Genomic DNA, 27,629 nt, shown 5'->3' with positions numbered 1-27,629 from the left:
AAGCTGGGTGACGAACCCAAGTAGCCACAATGAACAGCAGCTGAATGCGTTTTCAACACAGTTGAAAAAACAGACGGTCTTGTAAAACAAGTTTCATGTGATCTGAAACACAAACCTTCAAACGTACGTGTCAAACCGTACTGACATATGTTCCTTGTTCCATTTCGCCCCATCCTTTGCCATTTCAATTCAGAAATGTCAGTCAAGTTACCGTTTTTCAAGAAATACACTGCAAAGGGATCATTTTCTTACAAAGAGCCACAGAAACACCCCCAGGGCAGACACCCACGCTCAGTTCAACCGACCCAAAGCATGCAGCCACCTGCTCTCAGCACACCATCAACCCCAGCTCACCTGAGCTTTTGCTCCAAGCCCCCTCACTCCCTTACCTCGCCTCCTCCTCAGCTGCAGACATGGTCAGAAGCTCCTGGCCATAAAGGGTCCCGGCTGCACGGTCGCAGGGGAAATTCCTGCGGTCAAACTACTCTACCTCAGCTTTAACCATCAGGGCCGTCTACTCGCTAGGAGCTTTTGCCGCTGACCAGAGAGAGGAGGAGGATGGACGCTGAGCAGCCTGCGCATTCGTCAGACACAGAAAATATGTAACGGTTCACCCCACCCACCGCCAAGCCCTCCGGATCCGCTTCAGTCACCAGCGCGACACAAGGGGGAAAACAAACACTATCCCCTCCTGCCTTTTTAGAACTGCAGAAAAGCTGGAGTTAATTTTAGGATTGCTGGAAATACAGGACTTTCAGCTGTTTACAGTCGTATGGGGAGAATAAGGAACGGCACAATAAGGCTCAAATTACCTGTGTGCTTGTATATTAATTTTCTTTTAAAAATTCTTACATATCCCGCTTCGTACAACAGAGCTTACCTGTTCCCCCAGGAAAGCACGAGCATACCTTTAGAATATACTTGGAAAGAATCAAAAATACAGAGAAGGGCACCTTTCATTTTCACAAGTCTTGACAGAAAACAGCAGCTTTCCCCTTTTAAATGACCTGAAGAAAGGTGGGTTTTGGTAACAGGACTGGTTTGCTGAACGTCACCGTGAAACAGATTTCTAACAGAGAGGGAGAGATTTTTCTTCTACCAATTGTCCTTGATTTACAGTGGGCAGAAGACATGGAAATAATAACAAGAATAATCAATTGTCTGTCAAATGCAAGGTTTTTATTCTTCCTCTTATTTCTAAATACTAACTAAACACCCAACAAAAAAAGCTGAGCCCAGTATTACCAACTGTTGCTCGAGAATCCATACTGTACATCCATGCCCTAATTAAATCTCTGTGCACTGTCTCCTATTTGTAATCAATTTGACGGTGGAACAAAATTAGCACTTCCCTGGGAAGCAAGGTCGCAATGACCAGAAAGAGTCAGAACTAATTCCTACCAGTAGAAAAAAGAACTGGCTAAAAAAAGCCAGTAAAAATAACTGTACAAATGTCATTCTTGTGAAATTTTATGACGATGGGTGAAAGTTAGGCCCAACAGAGGCCAAAACTTTCATTATCCGATACAGGGGGTGGATTCTTCTCCTCGTGCTCTGCATTCAGATCGAGCGCAGAGAAACGTCAAACTGCACGGCTGTAGCCCCAGTTAGCTCGAGACAGGGTTAACTCAGGCTGTCAACAGCATTATAAACGTTTATCTGGCCAAGGAGAGCAAGGAGCTACTGATTTCTTAGCTTGTGTTGGTGCTACGACAGCATCTGCTGCCGTGGACTGAATGCTCAGGGATCTGCCGAGCACCGTCCTGCCAGGCTGAGGAGTTGGGATGGCAGAGCTGGCTTTGCGACAAGAGTGCATTAGTGAGGTGACAGACAGTTGGTGTCTCTTAAAGTAAAAAACAAATACCTGTTACTTGCAACTAAGATCAGCATCAGAGGAAAAAGCAAAATTTACCACTGAAGGTGGTAAGAACACCTCGAAGGCTGTGTACTACCAGCACCCTTCTCTCTAATGCCAGAAAGCTGGGACCAGGGTTTGCATTTCTTCACTTGGGGAAAGCACATCAGAAATGCCCGTCCCTGAAAGCCACCTCCCCGCAGCGGGACCCAAGGCGCGTCCCTGCCCTCCAGAGCCGCCGCGAAGCTCGGAGGGACAAAGCCGACGGCGCCAGCCGCGGGCAAGCGGCGGGGACGCGCGGGCCCGCCCGGCCCACGGGGGACGCCGGGCTCCGGAGGCGCGACCGGCACCTCGCAACGGCGGCCGGCGGCGGGGGGGCGCGGCGGCTGCTCTCGGCCCCTCGCTCCCTTCAGAGCGCCCGGATCCCCGCAGGCTCCCGCCTCCCCTCAGAGCCCGCGGCTCGGTCCCCTCAGGATCCCGCCTCCTCTCAGCCCCCCGTGGCTCGGTCCCCTCAGAGCCCGCGGCTCCCCTCAGAGCGCCCGCCGCCCCTCAGCCCAACGGCCGCTCAGTCGCTCCCGCGCTCCCCTCAGCCCCACGGCCCTCGCCCCCTCCCCACTCACGCCGCCGCCCCGCGCGGCTCCGGCCCATGGTCGCGGCGGAGACCCTCGGCCGCCCACGCGCGCCGCCGCGGCGGGCCCGGCGAGCCCGGGCGGGGGGCGCGGGGCGCATGCGCACAGCCCCCTCCCCCCCCCGAGCCCACCCACCCACGCGGCCCCGCCGCCACGTGCCGCCCGGCGCGCGCCCCGCGGGCGGCGCGTTCACGGCGGGGGGGGGGGGAGGCCTTGGTACACGGAGGCCTCGCGCGTGGGAGGCCTGGAAATGGGGGAGGGGGAGGGACGCAGCTCTGCGTGGGGCTGGGACGTGGCCCGGGCTGCTCCTGTGGGGGGGGCGGGAGTGGGGCGGGGTGCGGCCATGGCCGGCCGGCACCTGGGCTGGGGACAGAGGGACACGGCTGGTGACACCGAGCAACGGCCTCGGAGACCAAGGGAGCTGGGTCCCCTCCGGAACGGGACGGGGACAGAGACACGGAGCAGGATGGGGATGGGGACACCAGGAGCAGGACAGGGAGAGGGGCACTGGGAGCAGGGCTGCAGACAGGGACACCAGGGGCAGGATGGGGGCACTGGGAGCAGAGTGGGGATGGGGACACGGGGAGCAGAACGGGGACAGGGACACGAGGAGCAGGGTGGGGATGGGGACATTGGGAGCAGGACAGGGATACCGACATCAGGAGCAGGGCTGCAGCCAGGGTCACCAGGAGCAGGATGGGGACAGGGACTCTGGGAGCTCGTTGCTCAAGGCAGCGCGTCCCCCCGGCGACCTGTGGAGTCAGTGGGGACGGGGCATAAACGGGGATGACTGAGGGGTTGGCACAGCGTCCCTCATTGCTGACGACCCCGCTGCGGACCGGGGTATTTGCCCCCTTGGCGGGTCCTGGTGCTAAGCCCCGATGAACTCGTGCCAAGGATGAAGCCCCCCAGCACCCGCTGCCCTAGTGAGCAGTTCCCCGTGCCAGCGTGCCTCAGTTTACCTTCACCGCCGCCCCGGGTGGGTGCAGCCCCTGGGGCACCCTGCACCCAGCAAAGCTCCCTGACTGGCGGGGGGGAAATTCCAGCCACTCGGAAGGGGCCAGGGGTCAGGGTCCGGCCACGCGCAGCCCCCGTTCCCAGGGAAGAGCCGTTTCCGCAGAAAATTCCCAGCCCGCACACGCGGGGCCGGGTTTTCGGCTGCGAGAGCTCGCGCAGCCGCTCGGGCCCTGCCGCGGGTCAGCGTTTTCCAGCTGCTGGGAACCGCCTGCGTGAGAACCGGCTTCTTCCCACGCCTGCCCGGGCCGTATCCTGCCACCCCTCCTGGGGTGAAACAGCCGGGGTAACGCTCAGAGCCGTAGGGACCCGTCTGGAGAGCCCCGTGGTTCTGCTCTCCGGAGGACAAGGGCGACCAGCGCCACTGCCCGTGGGTGTACGGGTGCCCCCAAGGGACTCTCCAGCCCCACTGTCTGGCCCTGGAGAGCCCAGGGTTGGGATCAGAGCCACCCTGGGACAATGACAGATGTCCCCTTCCTGGGACAAAACCCCTCGCCGCAATGGGACAGAGCGGCCGAGGGCTTGGCTCCGGAGCCAGGGTCGCATCCCCCAACCCCGGGGACGTGCTGTGCAGCACCGAGCGTGCCGTCGGCCCCACGGGCACTGATCCTGCTGCAGCCCCAGCGTGAGCAACTGGGGGCATGCGCAGCTCCAGGAGATGCCTGGCCTGGTCCCCAGGGGCCCAGTTTGGTGCTGGGCTGTACTGGGAGGTGAAAAGCAGCCACGGTGAGGCCGCAGGCAGCTCAGCCAGGGAGCAAGGCTGGTCCTGGCTGCACCAGGCAGCGCTTGAACCCTGCTTCGCCCCAGGGCAGAAGGGGAGTGCACCGCTGGTGAGGCTGCGGTGCCGGTGCCGGGGCAGATGCAGGAGGCGATGGGGAACCCCCCCGCACTGCCCGGCAGGAAAGGCTGAGCCCAGAGATACGGCTGGAGCCCCGGGCCCTGCGTGCCCTCCTGCCGGGCAGACGGGATGGGGCAGCGCACGCGGGCGATGCCCTTGTTCACCGGCAGCAGCAGGAAATCCTTCCCCTTCCCCGGTTTCCAAGCCCCGCTGGCGAGTGGTGGCCCTGATTTTTCCCCCCGCGCTATCCAGTTTCCACAGAGACCCGGTGCGCTGCGGGATGGCTGGACGCTCTTTCCCGCAGCTGCTTCCTATCCCCTGTGCCTACGTCAGCCCAGTGCCTCCCAGTTTCCACCAGAGGTTTGGGGGGGTGTCCTTGGCTTTACCTTCTGCTCCTGGGGTGCTGTGTGCCCCCCCCAAGCCATCTCAAGCCCCTCCAAATGCGGGATGCTCTGGGGCAGGTTCCCAGAGGCGAGTCTCTGGGGCTGGACCAGGCTGTGGTGGCCGAATTCAGCACGGCTGGATCAGGGTGATCCCAGGCGAGGCTCAATCTGGGGGGGCAGCCGCACCAGCAGAGCGGGGCCAGGGAGAGAGAGGGTGTAAATGCCTCCACGAGATGTAAACCGGCCCTACTTTCACAGCACGTGCTCAGGAGCGGAGCCGGGGCCAAGTCCGGACACAGGGCGAGGAGCTGGGACAGGGGAGAAGAGAGGGAGCGCTAAAAACCTTTCGGAGCATGAGCAGCTGAAAACACAGCAGGAGCCCAAGACCTGGTGAGAAAGGAAGAAAATCTTAGTGCGGCACGGGATTGCCCTGGGCTGCTGGTCAGTTAGCTACTGCAGGCAGGACCAGGATGGCGGGGGGACACGGAACCCTGGGGGGCTCCTGAGGACAGAGGGAATCGTGGCAGCGCGTGCTCTGAGCACCGGTGAAGGCAGATCCCCTCCCAGTGCTGCCTTCTCTCGGCGCAATCAGACTGAGCCCTGTGTGGAAGTTTGTATTAAACGTTTACAAGGGTTCAGAAAAGGTGTACAAAAAAGGTAAAAGCCACACTTGCCTCTTCTCCTGGGGAGGCTGGTAGAAGCACCCCCCCCAGCATCCCCACCTTCCTCAGCTGCCCAACCACGTGCTTTGCCCAAGGCAAAACACCCCCCGGCAGCCAGGAGAGGGTTAGCAGAAAGCTCCAACGCTCAACGCACGTTTACACTCAGTCCTTAGTAATCTTGACATTATATTCACGCTGCTCTGCTGCGGGCAGGGATAACCCGTGTGCCTGGAGAGAGCCTATCCGAAGGGAAAATCTCCTCGCTGGAGGCTGTAACGGCTGAAGACTAATAAAAAAAGCATCAGCGCTCAGGGCTACTCCCTATACGAGGCAGGCCCTGAGCGCACAGTCCATGAATGCCCAGGGAGACTTCTACAGCCATGAAAGAGCGACCTGAGGAGCAGTTCCCTGCATGCCCCGAGTGTCCAGGAGCCAGGGCTGGGCAAGCGGGGATGGGGAAGGACAGACAGACGCCGGCCAGGACTCAGGTCAGCCCTCAAGCCACAGCAGCACGTTCACATGGGGTAATTGAGAACGACGTCTTGCTTGGCCAGCTCCAGCAACATGGGGTCGTCAAAGAACTTGCTGATGCTCACGTCCTCACTCAAGCCCTGCAGAGTAACCGCAAAACCAGAGGTTATTCCTCTGGCAGCCAGCACTCATACAGCCATCGTTGCAGAGATCCCACAAAAAAGCCCTGCTGTCCCGCAGTAAGATAAATTTTCAGGCTCCAGAGGAGGCAGAATTTGCAAGGGATCAGGCACTGCTCAGCAGCTGGAAGACATCTAACAGTCTCTCAGGAAGCTGCAAATGTGTGGTTGCTGCTGCCGAGCGTCTCTACCAGCTCACTGCCCTCCCAAAAGGGAGCTTGATTCCCTCCACTCCCTCTGCGGTCCCAGGTGCCCCTCCAACCCCTCAGTCCAGCTCACTAAACCAGCACAGAAACCAGTTGTTGCTTTTTCTGGAGGACAAATGGACTAAATCAGGCCACCAAGGGGTCAGATGGGTGCCAGGGAGGGAGCGGGGCTCAGCAGATGCTGCAGAACCCCGCTTTTGGCTGGAGTCGCTGCCAGATGAGTCACTCACAGGGCCATCACAGGCACCAACAGGCAGCATGAGGGATCAAGAGCGAGGGAAGTCCCGAGGCACAAAGGAGGACATCAGTCCACTCTGGGAACACAGAGGGGACGTGGCATGCCCAAGGGACAACACTGCAACAGCTCAGCTGCTGGTACAGATGGACAGAGGGACGCTACAGGGACTACTCCCAGACGTACCTTCCTACGCCTGGTCTTGATCATGAACTCTCTGGCCAGATGCGGGGCTGGCTGGGGCTCCAGGGGTCGGATGACGATGCTCTTGTCCAAGGGGTCACCAGGTACAATCTGAAACACAGGGCCAGGAAGTGAGAGCGATGCTGGGGGCTGGTTCAACCTCCTGGAGAGCCTGAACTGCGGCGGGAAACACTCCTGGGCCCTGTGGACAGCCCCAGCCTCGGTGTGACAGCCCCAACACCCCATCTGTTCTCCTGGCACAGAAAAACTGTCACGTCACTACTGTGATCATTCCCGCAAGGAGTCACTAATACAGTGTTGCTAACCAAAGCCAAGAACACGTCCCACCTTCCCCACTTGCTGGTGTACTCCAAGACCTCTAAAAACCTGCTAACCACAACAACCCACATGGGTCCCAGTCAGCACAACCCTCTCTAGAAATCAGGCACACTTATTCTTTTCAGAGCCAAGCCTTGGCCTTTTACATCTTGACCTTTAAGCCAGAGCTTGGAGCTCAGTCGCTGCTGCTGCTCCCACCTGGCTGTACCACAAGTAGCTGTGCACCTCACAGGCTCACAGTGATAGCTCCCACAAGACTCCATTTGCCCCAGACAGGGAAGTGGCCAGAGGACAGTATTTTGCCCCAAACCTTGTTTCCCATAGGTTTAAAATGCCTTCTCTAAGAGGCAAAGCCAAAGTGTGGCAACCCATGTCTTACAGCAGATGACCGAGTCCAAGCCCTGCTTCAAGCCCTCTGCTCCCCAAGCTGCAGAGCACCAAGCACACCCAAAGACCTTCCCTCCTCCCAGACGAGGACGTCCTCTCTCCAAGCACTAAAGGACCCTTACGCTCAGCAAGCAGCAGCATTCAGCGCTCCCTCGCTAGGGCAAAGGGTGATGTGACTTGGAACAAAGCCATTGGCTTCTGGCAGGCACTTAACAGCTAGCGTACGAAGCCTCCTGAACTCAAGATCCTTTGAGGATGTTCTCCAGAGAAGTTGTCCTGCCCTGTGTGAGCCATGGCACCGAGCTCTACTGAGAGCACCTGATTCTGCCTGATTCTACCATGTCCCTCTTCCCCACCTCGCCAGGGCATGGACTCACCTGCCAGTGGTGGAAGACAGAGAGCGAGAAGGCTTGTCCCTGCGTGTGGGTCCTCAAGTCTGTCTCAAACCCAAATGAATCAATGGCTGGGATGAAGGCTTTGATGGTGTAGAGAGGGGAGCCCGGGATTGGAGCATCTTGCGTCACGTGGCCTCTGTCAACACGTCAAAAGATTAGTCTTCCTCTATATCATAGAATCATAGAATGGTTTGGGTCAGAAGGGACCTTAAAGACCACCTAGTTCCAACCCCCCTGCCATGGGCAGGGACACCTTCTACCAGACCAGGTTGCTCAAAGCCCCATCCAGCCTGGCCTTGAACACTTCCAGGGAGGGGGCATCCACAACTTCTCTGGGCAACCTGTGCCAGTGCCTCACCACCCTCACAGTAAAGCATTTCTTCCTAATGTCCAATCTAAACCTGCCCTCTGTCAGTTTAAAACCATTGCCCCTCGTCCTATTACTACACTCCCTGATACAGAGTCCCTCCCCATCTTTCCTATAGGCCCCCTTTAAGTACTGGAAGGCCGCTATAAGGTCTCCCCGGAACCTTCTCTTCTCTAGGCTGAACAACCCCAACTCTCTCAGCCTGTCCTCATAGGGGAGGTGCTCTGGCCTCCTGATCATCTTTGTGGCTCTCCTCCAGACCCACTCGAGCACGTCCATGTCTTTCTTATGCTGGGGGCCCCAGAGCTGAACACAGTGCTCCCGGTGGGGTCTCATCTTCCTTTATATATTCTCTCTGACACTCAGGAAGAACCAGATACAAACCAAAGGCTGTGTGTGATCCTGGACATCACCTCCCCACACAGCACAGGGGCTGGGATCAGTCAAGGAAGCTTTCAGCTGTCCCTTCGTACAGATTTCACCCTCTCTCCTCACTTTACAAGCAGTGTTAGGACTGTGAACATCTCTAGCAACCCACACCCCAAGCAAGCAGTTGCTGCTTTGCCATACTAGGGTGACAGCAGCTGGTCAGAGCAGCTCACCTCCGCCTGGCCAGGACTGTGTACACCGCAGATACGCAGTCGGCAGGAGCCTGCACCTCCACGAAGTAGTAGGGCTCCATGAGGCGAGGGGTGGCCTGTGGGGAGAAAGAGACACAAGCCACTGAGCCTCCAGCAGTGCCAACACAATTTGGTACAAGTAAGAGTCAGGGACTGGCATACTCTGGTCAAACGCAGTGCCCGACTGGGAATGAAAGGGTTTCTGCTGCGCCATGGCTGCCCAAACCAACATGAAACAAACACTGAAAGGAGCTTTTCTCCTTCTGGCCATGAGTCATATGCTTCCCTCTCCCCCATGCCCACCCTTCCCAGCAAGCCAAACAGTAGCAAAAAAGGGAGACAGAGCAGATGCACACGTTTCCTGCCAGACTGGAACGTGATTGCTTGTAAAACCCGCCTGCCAGCCCACAGGGGCGCTGGAAACATTAATGGATGAATGTGTCAGTTTAAACCAACATCCTTGGGGCAGATACTGCAGCACATGTGCAACCCGCGCTCCTTGGAGCCCACAGGAGCCAGCACAGCACGAGGTTCAGTCTTTGTCATGCACAGCGTAGTCCTCACCATCAGGAAAGCAGAATACACCACTCTCCGGGCCGTTGGGATGATCTGTCCTCCACCCCGGTGCAAGGGCTCCTGAGCAATCACTGCATCCAGGATCTTAAACTTCACGTTGCGGATCACTGAGGAAGGGCAGAAATGATAGCAAGTGACTCGAGGGGGATGTTCTCTGCTGTACCAGCACCAACCATGCATCCCCAGGGGCCCTGAGCACATAGCAAACATCCAGACAAAGACCTAGAGCCACCAGAAGTTCTCCTAAATTTAATTCCAGCAGGGAAGGTATGACCATATCCTAATCCTTGCATATCCAAGACGGGCAGTTCAGCAACTTATCTTGCAGGGCGCTCAGTGGTCTGCACCTGAACTGTAGGAGGAGCAGAGCCAAAGTCTGGGGGAGCCAGCCTGCCAGCTAACAGGGCCTAGTTTGTAGGCAGGCGGCAAGTGCCGGTGCCTGGGTGGAACCTGCAGACAGGAAAGAGCGGGAGGTTCTGTTACCTCCCTTGTCACCCATCCCCAGAGCTGTCTCCAGCTGTGGCGTGCGAAGGGAACTGGCCACTGAGGGACTGCACCAGCAAAATCACTTGAGTGCTTAGAGATGGAAGAATTTAATCGATCTTATTAGCTCCACTTCTCCAGAGGTCCTACTTACATTCATCACAGAGAGGCCCTTCCCTGGTCCCCCACTGAAATCCCTGCACAATGCTGTCCTTCACAGAACCCAGCAGCGACTTGTCCACCTACAGACAGACAGACTGCTTCAGAGACCAAATCTGCATCATGAGACAGTAACAGACAGACCCCAGTGTTTGTAAGCCAGTTCCTAGAAGAGCAGCAATGTCCCCCTGGTACCCACAAAGTCCATCCCTCCGTCTCACAGCTCAGGAGCATCATCTTCAGAGTTTGGCATCTAGAGCTATAAATTAAAGAGTCCGTATTTTGGTAATGCTGAAAGGCAGGCCAATTAGTTACCAGTTTTGAGGACATTGCCCAAATAGCAACGCCTGAAAAATAACAGGCGATTTGCTAGCCCGTGTAGGAGTATGGTGGAGAAAGTACAGCAGATCTGAGATATGGCAAACCAACAAGCACTCCAACAGCATTAGGACCTTGCTGCAGGTTCTGCAAGGAGCGGTCACCTCTTGGCACCACAGGACAAATGTCTCACTAAAACATAACCCCCCCGCCTGTGTTTCTCACCTCTGAGGGCAGCGTATCGTCTACTAGGATGTTTGGGCCAGTGGCATCTGGCCCAAAGGCCCAGATGGAACGGGCAGCCAGCAAATCCCAGTCATATTTGGTCTGGAAGAATTCACCCAGCTTCTTTCTGATAGAAAAAAGGAAGAAACTTTAGGAAACAAGTATCCGACCTGCACTTGCAGCATATTTACAACCCTATTCCCTTCAGGCATAAAAGGGTCTCAACTTTTTACCTGGAGCAACTTGTTTGCTGGGGCAGGGATGCTCACGGACTAGCTGGTAGCAAGACTGAATGCAGGACCCCTGCCTAGAGGCTGTTGGCTTATACTGTGCACCTTGCAGACCCCAGCACTCTCTTTTTTCCGCAATTATTTGATTCTAGATAGATTCCTGCCCTCTCCAGATCGGTCATACCTGTTCCATGTTATCTGGACCACTTCATTTTCAATGTCCTCTGCGAGTCCCTTCTCCAGAGGCTCAGCAATCATCGTGATCTTGTTCCTGAGAAGAGAGACGGTTGCAATTAGTCTGCAGAATGATGGAAATGGGAGTAACTGGCAGGACCTCAGGGACTATGCACTGCCTCGAATACAGCTAGGGAGATGAAGCCATCTGTGTCCTTCACTATTACTGTCTTGCTTGTAAAGACAGCCCAGGCGCTTAACAACTGCTCTCCGAAGTCTGCTCATCTCCAGAAGCAGACTGCTAAGGGACAGCATGGCTCCATCCTCCTGCCAGATGTCCAGCGCTTGTCCGGGCTGCAGAAGGAAGCCCATGGGCCAGGCAAGATGCCCCTATCAGAGCCAGCACTCACTGTGTCCGGCACACAGGATGTTGCCTTGGAGAATCCCACCAACGCAAGTGAACTGCTCCCAGAGCAGGTCACTCCACATGCCCAACTGTTCAAAGACTGACCTAAGACTGGAACCTTTCTGTTCCCAAAAATAAGGTTGCCAACCATGGAGAGAGTGTATCAGAATAAAAAATGGTAAGAAGAACCAGAAACCACAGGGGAACACATGAAAGCCATCTTCAGCATATGACAGATCATGATTTCCCTGAAAATTCAGGCATTAAAATGTCCGGTGCGCCTAGATTTCATCCTGGTTCTTCAGCCTATGTTTCCTCCCAGGCCCCTGTCTTTCAAACATGTATCTCACAATGCATTGCTGGAGGAAGAAGACGAGACCAGGCTGGAGGAAGAAGATGAGACCAAACCAGTGCATCAGCAGGAAGGAAAAAATCCGTTTCAAGATCAAGAATTAATAAGAGAAGACAAAGCTTTTGCTCATGAAATGTTTGGGGAGTTACTGAAGGCAGCACTGGGCTCTTTGGCACCTGCTCTAGGATCCCAATACATCTCCTAGTCTTGGAAACACCACAAAACTGCTGAGGAGGTGTGAAATTTAGCTAAAAAAAAAAAAAAAAGGAGGATGTGGATCTGTCTTTATTCCCTCCATTCTGAGAGTTCCTACAAAGCACAGAAACATCCCTGGGACTCAAGTGTGTTACTGAGGGGTTCAGCAGAGCTGCTGCAACAGCAGGCTACCAACTCAGCCATGTGCCACTTGTCTGGACAATGGCCACCGAGAACAGAGCCCTTGGAGGGGATGAAGTCTAGTGCCCAGCGAACCCCTCCATCTGCCTGCCTCCAATGCCCAGCTCGCCCACGGGCTCTTACTTCTTGTTGGGTGTCTCAGCAAAGCACTTTAGGGAGGATGTTTCCACCACCGTCTCGCAGAATGTCACAACTGGATCGGCAACCTGGAATAACGACAACAGCTTTGTAAGGTTCTCATGTACTTTTTTGCTTTTAAAGAGACTGTTTGAAACCTTTGAACACCTACAAGAGAAAACTGGTTCATCTGCCAGTGTTTTAATCAGCCTTGCGTATGAACCACTGAGGCCTGCACAGGCAGCTTTGCCAATTCCTTCGTTCGAACAAGACCGGAACATTTAAACCTAATGCCAGGTATGCAAAATTCTGCTCAATTTATTTATTTGATGCTGGCCAGGCAACAGCAGAAATACAGGGAAAGGCTGGAACATGGTCACGCGCCTCCCTCCAAGCCAGTTTTCAGGCTCTCAGTCACATGGTGTGACACAGTCAGGCTCTAAGTGTTACTTTTGCACCCTAACAGCCCTTTTTTTCCTTTTAAAAGGACCTGACAAAATCCATGCTGTACATTTGGCCAAGTTTATTTTCCCCTTCTTCTGAGACAGGGAGACAAAACCCCCTCCCCAGCTGGGAAAATCCCTCTCATTTCCCCACCTTGATATCAATCTCTGAATACATCTTCCGTAGATCATGCATCACACAATCCAGATAGAGCTCCCCCGTCCCCAGGATCACGTGCTCCCCAGACTCTTCCACCTGAAAAATAAGAGAGGGGTTCAACTGACAGCGTTACTGCTCACAGGCCCTTGCCTTCCAGGCTCCTACACGAGCCTGAGGAAGTATTAGCTTTAAATAAATTGGTTAGGATCACAGCACCCCAAGGAAAGCTCCCACAGCCTTTTCTAGCAGAAAGTGCTGATATGCTCTGCAGAAAGCTGCTTCCCTGGCACAGCAAGGTGTGTGTTTTTCTGCTGGATTTACAGTTTTCTGCTATTTCCACATGATTTATGAGATCAACTGCCACAGCATGAAAAAACCCACAACAAACAAAACAACCTACAGCAAAAAATTATTTGTTTTTAAGATCAGCCTACAAGGTAGCCCACAGCATGAGCTGAAAACAGCCATACATACACCAGAAATACCTTAGTAGTAAGTGAGGGGTAACTCTTGTTGACTTTGCGGAGACCATCTAACATTTTGGGGAGCTCTGAGGGGTTGACCGGCTCTACAGCTATTTTGATGACAGATGTGGTGTTGAACTTCAAAGGACGGAAGATCTGAGCCTGAAAACAGAGAAGGACAAAGAACTGAACCTCTGCATCATTATGGAGTTGAACACGGTGTTTGAAGCTGTTCTGTTTCCCTTAGTGGCTCTTGTGCCTTGGCACCTCGGCAAGCAAGCTTTAACCTCACCACTGGAGCTTTTGGGATGCGCTCCATCACCTTGACTCTCTGTAAGGCTGAGCGATACCAGCTATGCACAGTACCTCCTCATTGCCCCGAGGCTCTGTGACGGTTGCAGTCTTCACTATGGGCTGGTCCACTCCTTCTATCAGCACCCAGTTGCCAGCAGGAACCCGGTTTACCTCAATGTGGTACCTAAAAGGCAGGGGAGCATCACTGCAGCGCTCGCTGCTGCCAGCCTCAGGCCCCTTGCAGCGGCTCCTCCTCCCTGTCCCTGGCAGCAACGACTCCAGGTAACTCCTCTCCCAAATGAACTTATTGCCAGAGCTTTCAGTACCTCGCAACCGAAATCCAGAGGCGTCCGACGGTGCAGATCTGGGAATCCTCCTCATCTTCCAGGGTATAGTTTTCTCCAAGGACCTTCACAGGCTGCCCAGCATGGATGGTACCACTGAGCACTCTGCCAAAGGCGTGGAACTGAACGCCGTCGTCTGTGCTGTACATTTTCGTTGTGTGACACATCAGCGGACCCTTTCCAGGAGAGAGAGAAATAAGCCTCTTTCAAAATACAGTCAAGAAACAGACACAGACCTGGTCGGACTCATGGATACAAAGGGATTAATGGGCTGGAACTTAGAAATACTTCTTTTGACTTGCCAAGTCCACAATTTCCTTCCACTGGAAGCCTTACATCTCCTTGCCCTGTATGGAAACCCCTGGAACAACTTTGGTGGACTTTTCTGGAGCAATCCTGCCTCCTCTTGTGGAGCAGTAAATAGTGGTTGGGACAAGGCCATAAGAAGAAATGTCATCTACTGGCCTGCAAACCAGCTCAGGGCAGAGCACCCAAGCCTCCACAGGTCACAGCTCTCAGTCCCATAAGGTCACTCCACAACTGGTGATCTGGTGACAGTCACCGCTGTATAGTTTTATGTGGGTAATCACAATTCATTAAAACAAGCGATTCATTTTCTTTCCAGACATTAGAGCAAAAGTCACAGGCAAATTCCTCACTAGCTGCTGGCTGGCGTTGGTGGCTCTAGACAACTCTGAATGACAGCTCAGTACAAGCTGTTTGTGGAGGAAGGTTTTTGCAAGGCTTTGATAGGAAAGGTGCTGACTAACTAATGTAGGGTTATTTTTATCAGTATAGTTCAGATCAGTTTTCTCAGAGTTTGGAGAGAGAATAAAACTTCAAGGAAAAGGGACAAAAAGCCAGCAAAAGGGCACAAAATCACCCTGCAGTTCCCACGTGCTCTGAAGTCCTGACCTGGTCCTGTTCTTCTCTGAACGCTGTCAAACAATTCTCTCTCTCAAGGGCTGCCCTGGCAGGCAGCTAAAGTTTCTCAGAGTGAAGAAATTTGTTTCAGTATCGGATGAGAGGTTTCAAAATGCTGGAAGTCAAATCTGTGCAGATGGCTGTCTAGGAGGCAGCTGCCCCGCCAAGGCAGCGAAAGGAGGGCATATTTGCCACGCTTTTGGACACTCAGAGCAAGCAGAAGAGTTTCCTTACGTCAGGGTCGCATTCACTCATGGCCTCCCCTAGATCAGAGTCGACGCCACCCGTGTAGGTATGCTCGATTTTCGTCTTGGCTCCCACCTTTGGGGAGGGGATATGCTGCACACACATGTCCACAAAGCCTGGAAAAATAATACTTCATGAGAACACGATTCAGCAGCGTAGAGGAAATAAATGGACTCCAATAAACACGAGGCAAAGCCATTCTGACTGCAGTGCACCCACAGCAATGGGGAAGATGTGAGCAGTGTCTCAAGCTGTCCTTTGGGCAAATGGCTTAATATTTTATATTTGGAAAGCTGAGAAGAGACCTGTGCAAGTGAGCACTCCATGGCTGTAATACAGTAGTAAACTCTGCTGATGTGAGACTAGGGTAGTGGGAAGACAAACAGCATTTACCTGTGAATTCCCCAAAGAACTTCTTGCAGACAAGCCGCAGGAGGGGCCGAATGTTCAATTTCAATTCCTCTTTGGTCAGGTGGATGCCTAGTTCATCCAGAGTCCTGGGCAGGGTCGTGTCCACGTCCCCCACCACCTGCAAGACAAAAAGCATCACTCTCAGCTTTGCTGCAGAGATCCAAGATAGTAACTCCCAGGTGCAGCTTCACACACCAGCCGTCACCCTCAGGGCTCTTGACCTGCTCTGGTTTAGAGCTCACACAAGAACTGGCTGGCTGGTTCAAATTATCACTTGGCTGATATTTATCCAGAGCAGACTAGAAAGAGCAAAGGCCGCTCTATTAACTGTGCAAATATAGGGCTATATTTGCAAGGAATAACTGTTAAGGAGCTGCTCACCGCTGCTCTGCACCCCCAAACCCAGAAATCTGTGAAGATCCTGCTGCATAACAGGACAGGCGAGTCCCCACAGGCACCAGACACACCACCCCCCAGTGTTCAGCCCTTGGCTGCTCCTGTCTGGAACTGCGGGAAGGAAAATGAACCACCACATACCTGAGCCAAGATCTTGTACAGGGGCTCCAGAATGAACTCCACAAAACTGCGCTGGGAACTGCTTGTTGGGGCCTTTTTAGTGAATTTGCGGCTGTTGAGGGATAAAAGGAGAGACATGAGGAGCAAGCACCCTGCAAGCACCCCTACCGCAAACACAGCCTCTGCCCTTCCCAGGTTATCTTCTCCCTCCCAGTCTCCCTGGGAAGCAGTCATGGACACAGGAGTCATGCTTACTCCAAACAAAGGCTGAAAAAGGCTCTCTGCTCCCACTTACGGGATTCAGGAGGACCACATGGATTCACACCAAGCAGGAGGCCTGACTCAACCCTTCCCAGATACTACTCCATCACAGGATCATAGGACAACTCAGGTTGGAAGGGACCTTGGATAGTCATCTAGCCCACGTTTTACAGGGAAAGGAGGGAAAATCCCATCAATAAACTAATGGACATTTAAACAGGCTTCTTACGTCTTCGGGTTGAAGTAGATGTCACCCCAAAGCCGCTTTGCAAACTCCTGATAATTGATATCTCCTAAAGGGAAAAACCAAATGACAAAAGTCTCTCAGATGTCACTGTATTTCTCTCATCTTAGAAGTCTTTGTTTTTTGGCTTTTAAAACAACCCTGAGGATTCGATTTAATGGACTGATGCTGCTGAGTGAACGCTTGGTGTTCTGAATAAATGATTAAGCCCTCACCTGGGGAGACCAGGCAGAGAGGCAGGCAGAAAACAGTCCACCGAGGACAACAGCAGCAGCCCAGGTACACCGTGGGTCCGCACACTTGCTTCTCAGGAACATTTCAACTCTCAATTACACACAAGGTTAGAGCTGACAAGACCTGGCCCGCCAGACGCCGCGCTGCAGGAACCCAGCTACATCTGCTTCATTTTCCAAATGTTAGCGCTGCAACCTGACGCTGTAGTGCCAAGGTGCTGGGATGGCTTACACCCCATCTGCCCCGCAGGCTTATCACAAGCATTTTCTGCCTTGCTGAACATCTCCAGGTTCTTTTCTCTTTTTCAGATGATGCACTAATCGCATAGCCAAATACCCAAGTGCTGAAGGAATAGTGTAGTGCTTGGCTGTCATGGTAGATTTACAAATAATAAGACAGCAGTGATAATTTACAGCAGTTTCCAAACAAGCTTTTGCTGTGGGCAGATGTGCAAGCATAAGAAATTTCATGGTGGCTGTGGTTTTGACAGTTAAACTACTATAACTCATGTTATTTGAAGCGTGGTGGCTGCACATAAAATCTCTGGTGGCCACAATCGAATATTACTGACTTCAAGTACCCGTTCAGCTCATGTCTGGCCTACACGGATGGCATCTCCTCCCGACTGTGCCTGCATCTTTATCAGTCCCCCAAAGAAGGGGTATCATCCTAGCAGGCATTGAGTTAATGCTGTGATGCCCAGGGAGCTCATTTATTTCTCCAAACTCACGAGGACACACGATAGTCCTGACACATCAGTCCCTGACCTCTACAACTTCATCCTCCCTCAGGCTAACTTCTTTGCAAGAGCTAGGCCAGCTGCTTTACAACATCCTTCTTCCCCTGCTCACGGCTCCTACAGATCACCCCAAATTCCCCAGTGTGAGACTTCAAATATCTTGGCTGTACAGCTGGCTAATGCAAGCAAAAGGCCCACTTTTACAAGTGGCAGACTGCCTTGAGTGGGCAGCTGGGGAACAGAAAATTAAATCAAAGCCAGAAAAAGACAGTTTCTTAAAAAAGAAAGAGGGCAAGAGTGCAAAACCTTGTGGACCAAGCTTGTGCCCGGCTGCAGCTGAGTCTCAGACTCTGGAGGCTTTTGTGAAAAGGCAGGCAGAACTTAACTGCTTCACTTCTGAGCTGTTCTGATAAGGAGGCAAACCACAACATATACACTTGCCTTCAACTGCCATAGCAGGACTTATTTTTTTCTACTTAAGGGTATGTATAAAATATTGGCTTCTGACTCAAGAAACATTTATCAGGAGAAACCATCTAGCTAAAAACAAGTTAGAACTGTATTTTTGCTTTTTACCACCCAGGGGTCAGATCTGCAGTAACTCTCAACTCCTAGAATTTCAAGAGGACATATACTGGCCATATATGTGCAGTGAAAGCCACAGCTTTTGGGCTTAGAAAGCCTCAACAAAATAGGTAAGGAAATGAGATGTTAAAGTGTACAAGGTTTCTGAATAATCCTCACCATATGTGTCTGCATAAATCTTCGCAAAAGATCCCAGCGTGAAGCAGATGCTGTACTGTGAACTGGAGAAACACACGTTCCCCAGAAGGGGCGACAGAACGAGGTTCTCATCGGTGGAATACATGCTGAGAGGAGATGGTTTTCAGAGAGAGAGGGGGGGGGAAATCAATGTTATGAACCAAGGAAGACACTTAAATCCACCTCCCACACCAAACAGCAGTATGTGATAGGCAAGGATTTTACACTGACAAACAGCACCTTAAAACAGGCTGCAGCATGCTTGCCATCGGAATTTCAGGGTCAGTATGATTTTATTACTATAAATTTCAAAGCATTAGTGTACAAAGAAATATTTAAAGACCTAGAACTAAAATGTTACCAGCACAAGCGCTTTGTATTTTTTGTCAGGTAGGGTTTTTCTTCCCCTAAAAAAAGGCAGCAAAGTTGGTCAACCAAGCAAGGGAAAAGATAATACAAGGCAAATAACGTAGGGATAGAATTGAATTGAAACAGTTTTAATGAGTTCACAAGCATGCTAGCCAGGATAAATTATCCTGCTCTGAGCTGCCTGATGCCAGTAGCAACTGAACAGAGAGACATGCAAGTGAGCTCCTGTGCAAATTCAGTTTGGGGTTATATAGGCTACAGTGCAGACACACACAAATTGAAGGGAAAAATGTTGTTAAGGACATCACCGGGATGCAGAAGAACCCACAGAAACGATGCATTGCTACTGTGAAAGCTAGAGAAGATGTCCCTCCCTTCTCTGGGCCGGGTCTTGGAAGGAGATTTGACCATAGCAATACCATAGTCTCTGTTTAGGGGTTGGGACAGCAAGTTCCTATTGGTTTTGTAACAAATGTTGAGGAGCTTTGAAACATCTCAGCCTACAATTGGGGATACAGCCTGGACAATTTCAGTGTATTTGAGACATTTGGGAGCACAGAAATTTCCTGCTCTGGTCATATGTCCAATTTCCCTACTTTTTAATGGGGGAAAAAGAGCTGATCCCATGAAGCTTGTCAGAATTCAGGCAGGATTCGCACTTCCTGTATAATTTAATATATTGTCTGAGATGAATTTCCAATGGTTCTTCCTGCCCCATTTTCTGTGATGCAACATATCAAGAGACAAACTCATGAGTTTTTAGGCACACATAGGCCTCCCAAAGAAAAGCACCTGCAATGGAACAGGGACAGCAAGCACTAACAATGCAGCATCCCAAACACCCATACCTGATCAGACCATTAACTTCGTCTACAATATGTCGGAGTTTGTAATAAGCGTCTGTAGGTGGCAATTTCAGCTCCAGGATCAGTCGGTCTATCTTGTTGATGCACACGGTCACTGCGAGCCTTTCCTGCACTGCGTGCTTGATCAGCCTCTCTGTGTTCAGCATCACCTGCAGGGAATAATGAGCACAAACACCCATAGCGAAAGCCCTCCACTAAATGCTATCTAGGGCGTGACAGACAAAGCAGCGACCCTTACACGCAGGGCTGCAACTCTGTAGAAAAGCCTAAGCTCAGCCACCAGTGATCAGCTAATATTCCTGAAATTTAAAAGTAGGTGCTAACCCGACCAAATTCCTTGAATCCTACCCCTTGGACATCTCCGATATAAATAACTTGCTCCATTTTAGGTATCACGGGGATGGAGATGCAAACAAGTTAGATAATCAGCCTACAGGTCACACGCATCACGTCAGCCCTGGACACAGAAGCCAGCAGCCTGACTCCCCGTTTTGGCCGGAAAACACTCTCGCTTCCCAAATTGTCCTCCAAAAACCCTTCACCCCGGAAAGCTGAATCCATCCCAGGCCTTCATGCTAAGGCAGGATCAAAGACTCCAGAGGAAGAGGTTTTGAAGTTAACCCCTAGGACAACCTGGCACTCACCCCCTCAGCCGCATCAATGAAAAGTACAACGCCGTCCGAAATACGAAGGCCAGCTGTCACCTCGTCAGAAAAATTGACATGACCTTCAAAAACACAAAACGGTAGGGAGAACCAGAGTAAGCCCTGACACCAGCAGTGCAGAGTGTAGAAAGCCGTCCCTCTGCTCTGCAGCTTGCTCTGGTCACTGGTATCCAGCGAGGCAGAACACAGACGGCTTCCTCCTCAGACAGCGACCCAGGAGCAGCTGCCAGAGCTCCGTTGGGGATTCGCTTCAGCTTTAATGCTATTTTTTGAGAATAAACACAACAACTCATTTAACAGGCACTTTTCCTCACATTTGTTACTGTTTTTCTAACAGCTCTGTGCAAGTACTTCAGGAAAAGGAGGAAGATTACTTCTCACCAAAGAACAACAGATGCCTCTCCCTCCAGTCTCCTCCTGCGCTCTAACCTCCCTCATCTTGAGCTGTAACTCAACAGATGAGTCCCAAGACCCTCTTTCCTAAAGTTTGGCCGTGGTTTCTTACAACAAATTGATCCGTCATTATGTTCCCCCCACAGGAGCTTATCAGATGCTCGAGGGAACTTGCTGAGCCTCACTGTGGGGCAACAGCATTTGAGAAAAGCACGGTGCCCACTGTGCAGGATACCTGGAAAATCCAGTTCTACATGTGCTTCTCATATACTTGAGTGAAACACATTTTCAGCCCCATTAGCCCTCAATTAGGCCTGCTAATCAGAAACACAAGCCTGACTAAAAGCCAGCTGCACAGTCGTTACTGCTGGAAGTGATTTCAGAAGAATGAACTTAGCTAAAGGCTCAGGACTAGGCTGGAATCATCTACAAAAAATACAAAACAAAACATGGATTTCCATCTGTGAAGAAAAAATTCCCAGGGTTTCATTGCACCTAAGTGACATTTCCAGATGAATCAGTGAGGTTGCAGGGTATAGATTCTTTCTTTTTTTTTCCAAGAGCCAATGCTACACAATCCCACCGCAATCCAACACAAAAGCTCTTTGAAGGCCCTCATTAACCATCACTGTACATGTTTTCACTGCTCTACTCCTGTCAATAGCACTATCCAGAGGACCAAAGGGGTTTATTAATGAGAGAAACCTTGGTTCACATGGTCACGTATCTGCTCCACACATCAAGCTGCCTTCAGCTAAGTGCATCCCAAAACAGGATTTTCAGGATTACACAATCACCTGGAGTGTCGATGATGTTGAAGAGAAAAGACTTTCCTTTGGTGTCCGGCAGAACAATAGTCACTGGTGTGCTCTTGATCCCTACTCCCCTCTGAAAAACAGGAAACCAGGATTATCAGTTAAAAGGAAAAAACATACATCACCATGTAAAGATGTAAAAGATGACCAAAGGAAAATCAGAAAGATGGAAAGAAGTAAACATCCATCCAGGACATCCTGTTACTTCCAGGGAGGGAGTAACAACCTCGGGTTGCTGCAGTATCCAGCCCAGCTCCTCCATCCATACTGGTTCAGACTGGTGAGCTACCACTGCACAATCCATGCCTCATTTCAGCTGAGGAAGTATAATATGCAACACCAGAGACAGAAGATGCATGTTTTTCTGTGCTTTTACCCTTCTGCTGCTATCAAGTTATACCTCAAAGCATCAGATTTGATCATCCAGAGTATAAAGTAGAGCATTACGATGAAGAGAATGAAATGCTTCATAGGATTGTTCTGGTCATGACAATATTTAACAAGTAGGACAAAATAAGATTCCCATTCACACCCAACCACATGGAGTCAGAGCACCCAGCTAAGAGTTCCCGTCAAAGGAAACAGAGGAGAAGTATGTTTATTTTGAAATCATAGTTTTTCTCCCCATCCATCATTGCTGCGAACCCCTTCCACCTCTTTCCCTCAGAGAAAATAGGAGTTACTCATATGCTGGGATAACTCTGGTATAGATTTTCATCATTACACAGGTTATTGTCTCAGATAAATAAAGTCATACATGGACATGAGGGTTGCAGGAAATGGAAGAAAGTTGGACCAGGGATCTTACTGAGGGAAACAAGAGGAGCAGATCATTTTATTGATAAAGAAAATAATAAAAATGTGGAAGCCACAAAAAACTGTTAAAATGGAAGAGGAAACTGCCTACAGTAAGTAACTGAGTAAAGCATGAGACAACTGGATAAAAATCACTGCCTATTCTACAAGACTCACGTACCTCTTGCTCTGTGAACAATATATCAGTGTAGCAAAGCTGCAAAGACAAAACAAAAGTCAGAATATCACATTTTGGTATTAAATATTAAGTTTGAAGCAGGACACAACAACTTTTTACACATGGTTAAGGTGGCAAGCAAGTGACAGAGACAGAATTGGGACTGAGCTCTGGCTTTCCAGTCCTACTTCCTAATCACTAAACCACATTTTCCCCACGTACAGTCATGCTCCCTCTGAGTGCAATAGCCAACCCATGTTCCCCAGGGCAGGAATATACCAAAAGCTCACTTACGTCCTGGTCATAGCGCTTCCGGATTTCTGGGTGTGTCTGTTCTATCAGGCAGTCAACAAAACACGTCTGAAAAATATCAGACCACAAGAGAAAGGAAGTGACTGGGTTCAGACAGATAAATACAAGTACAATCCCATCCCTCCAGCAGCAGTACAGAGAAAGTTGGGCGTGTTATTATTTCCACGTGGCTGAAAGAAAACCTACAAATAACTGCATTAGCAAGAGGAGCAGAAAGAGACTGCTGCTGCGGAGATCGAGGAATCAAGAGCAATGGTAAAAGTAAGCACCAAACAGATCACTACTACTACCCGATATACGCTGGATTGTCACGCTACCTTGCCATGGTGAAGGTGCCCACACAGAGTCACATTTCGAATTAGCTCCGAGTTGTCCATCAGATCTGCCAGGAAACTGGAGGAACAAAATACAAAAGACTGTTGGAGGCTTCTGCTGTGTCTAATAAAAGTAGGTGCCATTTCAGCTACACTTTCTACCCAAGGTGCCCCTTGAATCCTCTCCAAACTTTCATTCTGCCAATGCCCTGCGGAGGAAGAATCCCACTTTCCAGATGGGGAGGACAAGAGAGTTGGAGTCCTAGACAGATGGCAGTGGGTGGGAGGATACGGAGCTGGTAAAACTGCCAGTGATGGAATATTATTGAATATTTTTCTTCTCTTCTAGTCAGTATTAGAGCAAAAGTCACATCCACGTACTCAGATGATTAAATACTTCCACTCAAATAGTGGCAGGCAGTCAAGTAAACCACAGAGCTGGATAACAAGCACCCCACGCAGTTTTAAAAGGCAGCCACGGGGCTCCGCAGACCATTAATCATGATTTTCAAGTCTTAAAACAGTGATGTTCCCAGGAACTCAGGGAAACAGTAATGAAATTTAAATCTTTTTAGAATCAGCAACTGAGCTGGGTAATGATGGGCCGGTCGCTTCTGCACGGATCCCAGCCAAAATGTAATTGAGATCCTAAATTACCAACTCCTCTAAAACATAATGGGAGGCTATAAAACAAGTATCCATTGCTATGGGTCTGCAGAAAATAAGTGCTGTCAACTAATCTCCTTTTTAAAGATTTAATTTTCACTGATGCGGTAGACTTCTTAACGTACAACATTTTGATTAAGAGCTTAAAAAATACAAAAATCAATAATAATACTGATTAAAAGCTTACTTATTGGTCTTAAAATAAGGCTAAATGGGAAATCAATACCAAGCTTGCAGGTTTCTGGTTAAGTCCCACAGGGAATTTCTCCTGGCCCCATCCTAACCATTTATATCAACGAGCAGGATGAAGAGGAATTCATTACAGATGGAACGAGCAGAGGACACAGGGATCAGGAAATCGGTAGATAATGAAGAGTACAGGTCATTGAATAAGAGCAAAATGGACTGCTTAGAAAAATACGACCCAGCTGGCTCTTTGATTTATATCTGGCTATATCAAAAATCTCTCTGATCAATGAACATGGCCAAACTGACAGTACCAGGGGACAGCCCCAGCAGCAGTCGTTCCAAAAAGGTCCTGGGCATACAAGTAACCAACTGACTGAATACGAACTCCAGTGAAATTTTACTGCTGGAAAATAACCGCATCCTTGACGATACACAGAGAGACTGCTCACGCTGGGGTCTGTTTGGCACACAGGGAACTGCTACTCAGCCTGCACCTGGTTCTGGGATCTACACTTGAAGACGACTATTAAAAAATTGGAAAAAGCTCTGACTAGCCATGAAGTGGCGCATGGAAAGATGAGCCTAACGAGACACTCACGCAGCTCAATCTGTTCATCCTCAAATAGAAGACAACACACAGAAGCACTATACGCGCGAGGATACAGAGCCCCTCCACCCATCGACAAAATGTAGACGTTGATGCTAAGATTATATATTTTTAATAGAGAAAGTAAACAACTGGTTCTATTTCTTTCCAAAGTTGCATGAGATATTATATCTTGGTTTTTAAATTTGTTAGGAATTTTTTCCAGGGTTTTCTCTCAACCCTGGTGCTCCAGGGGCTGCTTTGTGGGGCACAACCAGCAGACGCCATCAAGTGCAGCAGAAGTGCAGCTTAGCTGCAGCGTTATGCTGACCTACAACGCACCTTTGCATACAACCAGTGGCATAAAAATTCCCCCCCAGAAACTCCTCCGGGATAGACGGGAATTAATTTGAGACAGCAGTAGGGATCAACTACTGGGCCAAAACAGACAGCACTGGGATCAACCCAAAATGTCCCAGTATGAGGCGTGCCACACGTTGACTGTATAAATATTTCTTAAGCCAGTCAAGAAAACTTGCTTTCAGCAAATCTGCACCACAAGGGTTTCCGATTATCGAGCTTTGTATCAGCTGTCAAGGTAAGATTTACATTCTCGTGTCAGAAAACTATACACTATGCTGCATCATGGGGAGGGAAAAATCTCTGTAAAATGGTTACTCTTGTACTTTCTTCCTCTTCTTTTTGGTTCAAAATCTGGGAAATGGCTGCACTCAGTTCTGTTGCTGGTGTCAGTAAGAAACAAAGCTAATGCCCCCCGAAATCTGCCTCCTCCACACAGTACACACCACTCTGCCTCCCCACCTTTGCCTGTAAACAACAAAGAGTGAGGAAATCACAGCACAGATGGCTTGAGCCCAACCGTTACATATTACTTACTCCATCTCATAGACGGTGACCGGTAACGTCTGTTCCATCAGCGAGAATTTTTTGGTTTTCACAGGTTTAATAATAGGCTCTGAAAACAAGAGAAAGAACAATAGAACACCGTTACCAGAGACCCTGAACCCAGCAGGCTCAGAAACGGTCGCAGGGAACAGGGACTTTTACAGACAAAACAATTTCCAAGCCGACAGATTCTCTTATCTTTTTATAAAAGCAGTTGTACTAGATGATCGTTGTAGGTCCCTTCCAACTGAACTATTCTATTCTATTATAGAAAGATCAAATGAGATGACTTTAATGCATTTTCATTTCTCCTTAGGTATCTTTCCAGTATCTACTCATATCTGTTCTTCAAAAGATAGTTTGTTTGACATTTTTACTAATCCCAAGTGCCAAAATCTGCACACCGCTAGACAAACAAGAGTCTACGTGTTCCTGGGGCTGAGTGGGAATTTGAAAGGGGCATAAAAACTGACGGGGAGAATGGCAGGGAATATTATTTTCACTTTTCCAAGGATCCATTAAGAGTCTTCTCCTCCCTCCATACCCAGCTCGCTGCTTCCTCACCACTTACCAGTGAGAGGCTGCGTGTCTTCCTCTTGTACTATTGTCTCTACTTCAGGCCCGTAGACCTCCTCGGCGGTGGGATAGTATTTCTTATCCTCGTGCAGCACCACCTCCATCCCAGGGTGGTCCTCGTCATGGTCTCCCATATCGTCATCATCATCATCATCCTCGAGCTGCAACCAATGCTCACATTTAGCTGCTGCCAGCACCAAAGTGCTTTACAAACACCATTCACCTCAGAAGGTACACGCTCAGCGTCATGCATCGGAAGAGAGCTACAAACCCAGCCAGGGAACCACCAACACGGCCCTGGCACCTCACATCAGGTGGCAGAGCAGCTTGCAGAGGTGTCTCCTGTAAGCAACACACCTCTGCCCACTGTGGGACAGAGGGACGGCTTGAAAATGAACAGCAAGAGCACTTGCAGCGACGCCCGCCCCTCGCTCGCATACACAACACACCCCGACCACACACAGACATCATTTTCAGACAAACTGCACGAACAGAAGGGGCTCCCTCGGTCCTCCGATACTTCCCCCATCGTGGGACAGCAGCCTCTGCTGTGCCCCTGCCCTCGTCGCTCTCCTCCGGTGTCTGTGGAGTCTTACTCTGCCTTCACCATCTGGGAGCTGAGCTCCTTACAACAGTGCTGTAGCATCAGCGCCTGTTACTAAAAGCCTGAAGACCTCACTGGATGGATACGGATCCTCCATTTGATCGAACACAAATAAAAAAGCCAAATATGGCTTCAGCTACAGAAGCGCCCAGTTCTAACCGTGATTCAAGCAGAAACTTTGTCTTTCCCTTTATGACAGGAACAGGAGGGCAGCTTTTGCTGAGTCCTTTAAAGCCCAAATGCTCTCTGATCCTCAGGAGTCAGATCCCACCGCTGAACAAAGCCCCACTGCAGAACTGGAGCCCGGAACGGTAAAGGGGTCACTGGCAGCTTGCGAAGGCTGTGGCGCTCGGCCCCTGCTCCCGTGGGGGAGGGGGCAGGATGAGGCCCGCACCAGGCTCCCATGAGACGCTGCCCCTCCCCCCATCCCCACCGCTCACCTCGTCCAGATCCTTGGACTCTCTGCCCAACTCGTCGTCGTCATCGTCCGAGTCCAGCTCCGGCCCGATGTAGTTCCCAAACTCGTCGTACAGGTCGGTGTCCATGCTGGCTGCGGGGAAGGGGTCGGGGGAGGGTGCGGACTCTGCCCCGCGCACCCACGGCTCCCTGCCCGAGCCGCCCACAGCACCCGGCCCTGCGCCGCACCGGGGCTCCCTGCCCGGCCCCGGCCCCGGCCTGCACCGTGCGCGACCCCTCAGGCCCGCCCGCTCCTCACCGGAGCCCCGCACCGCCACGAGGGCCCGGCCTGCCCGCCGAGCGCCCTCCGCCTTCACCGCCCCCTCCCCGGGTCCCTCCCCACGCCTTCGCCTTCGTCTTTGCCTTCGCCTTTGCCGTCACCTTCACCGCCACCGCCCCCGCCCCCTCCCCGGATCCCCCGGGCCTACCCCGACCCCGGCCCCGGCCCCGGCCCCAGTCCCGCTCTCACCCGCCGCGCTGCCCTCGCCGCCGGCGCCGCCGACACCGCCGCGGAAGGCCCCCGGGCTGCCCGCTCTGCCTGTCGCGACAGAGCCGCTCCCGCGCCAGCCGTCAGCGCCGCTCCCGCGAGGGAAGGGGCGGGCGGGGCGGGCGAGGTCGGGGACGGTCCCGGCGGGGTCCCGGTGGCCGCGGGTCGGGCCGGGCCGCGGGGGGGGGAGGGTGGCGGGGCCGGTTCTGTC

At 51.5% G+C, this 27,629-nt stretch overlaps 2 protein-coding genes across 19 annotated transcripts in view; both read right to left on the bottom strand.

Moving 5' to 3' along the window:
* Positions 1-2,597, bottom strand: part of GJC1 (gap junction protein gamma 1) — a 29,719-nt gene extending 27,122 nt beyond the window's left edge. For 13 of the 18 annotated variants that reach the window (XR_012046141.1, XR_012046133.1, XR_012046134.1 and 10 more), the window contains exon 1: positions 2,476-2,597. The gene's annotated coding sequence lies outside the window, so the exon portion shown is untranslated. The other 5 variants (XM_072886168.1, XM_072886173.1, XM_072886174.1 and 2 more) reach the window with 3 other exon arrangements.
* Positions 2,598-5,326: 2,729 nt separating this feature from the next.
* On the bottom strand, positions 5,327-27,534 carry EFTUD2 (elongation factor Tu GTP binding domain containing 2). The gene is made up of 28 exons (XM_072885905.1): positions 27,401-27,534; positions 26,916-27,025; positions 25,867-26,032; positions 25,287-25,365; positions 22,952-23,027; positions 22,617-22,682; positions 22,326-22,361; positions 21,332-21,422; positions 20,121-20,203; positions 19,459-19,625; positions 18,224-18,348; positions 16,492-16,555; positions 16,023-16,113; positions 15,468-15,603; positions 15,063-15,190; positions 13,887-14,080; positions 13,633-13,744; positions 13,288-13,428; positions 12,797-12,898; positions 12,206-12,288; positions 10,939-11,025; positions 10,525-10,651; positions 9,977-10,064; positions 9,328-9,446; positions 8,746-8,840; positions 7,759-7,912; positions 6,659-6,766; positions 5,327-5,992 (listed from the first exon to the last, which is right to left on the bottom strand). The coding sequence occupies exons 2-28, from the start codon at positions 27,018-27,020 to the stop codon at positions 5,897-5,899; spliced, it is 2,919 nt and encodes a 972-aa protein (XP_072742006.1). The 5' UTR covers positions 27,021-27,025; positions 27,401-27,534; the 3' UTR covers positions 5,327-5,896.
* Between the last annotated feature and the right edge of the window lie 95 nt (positions 27,535-27,629).

The sequence above is a fragment of the Ciconia boyciana genome, chromosome 22 (genome assembly GCF_034638445.1).
Source record: "Ciconia boyciana chromosome 22, ASM3463844v1, whole genome shotgun sequence".
Taxonomy (NCBI): domain Eukaryota; kingdom Metazoa; phylum Chordata; class Aves; order Ciconiiformes; family Ciconiidae; genus Ciconia; species Ciconia boyciana.
Note: the sequence above shows the minus strand (reverse complement) of the source record. Positions and strands in the feature narration are given on the sequence as shown.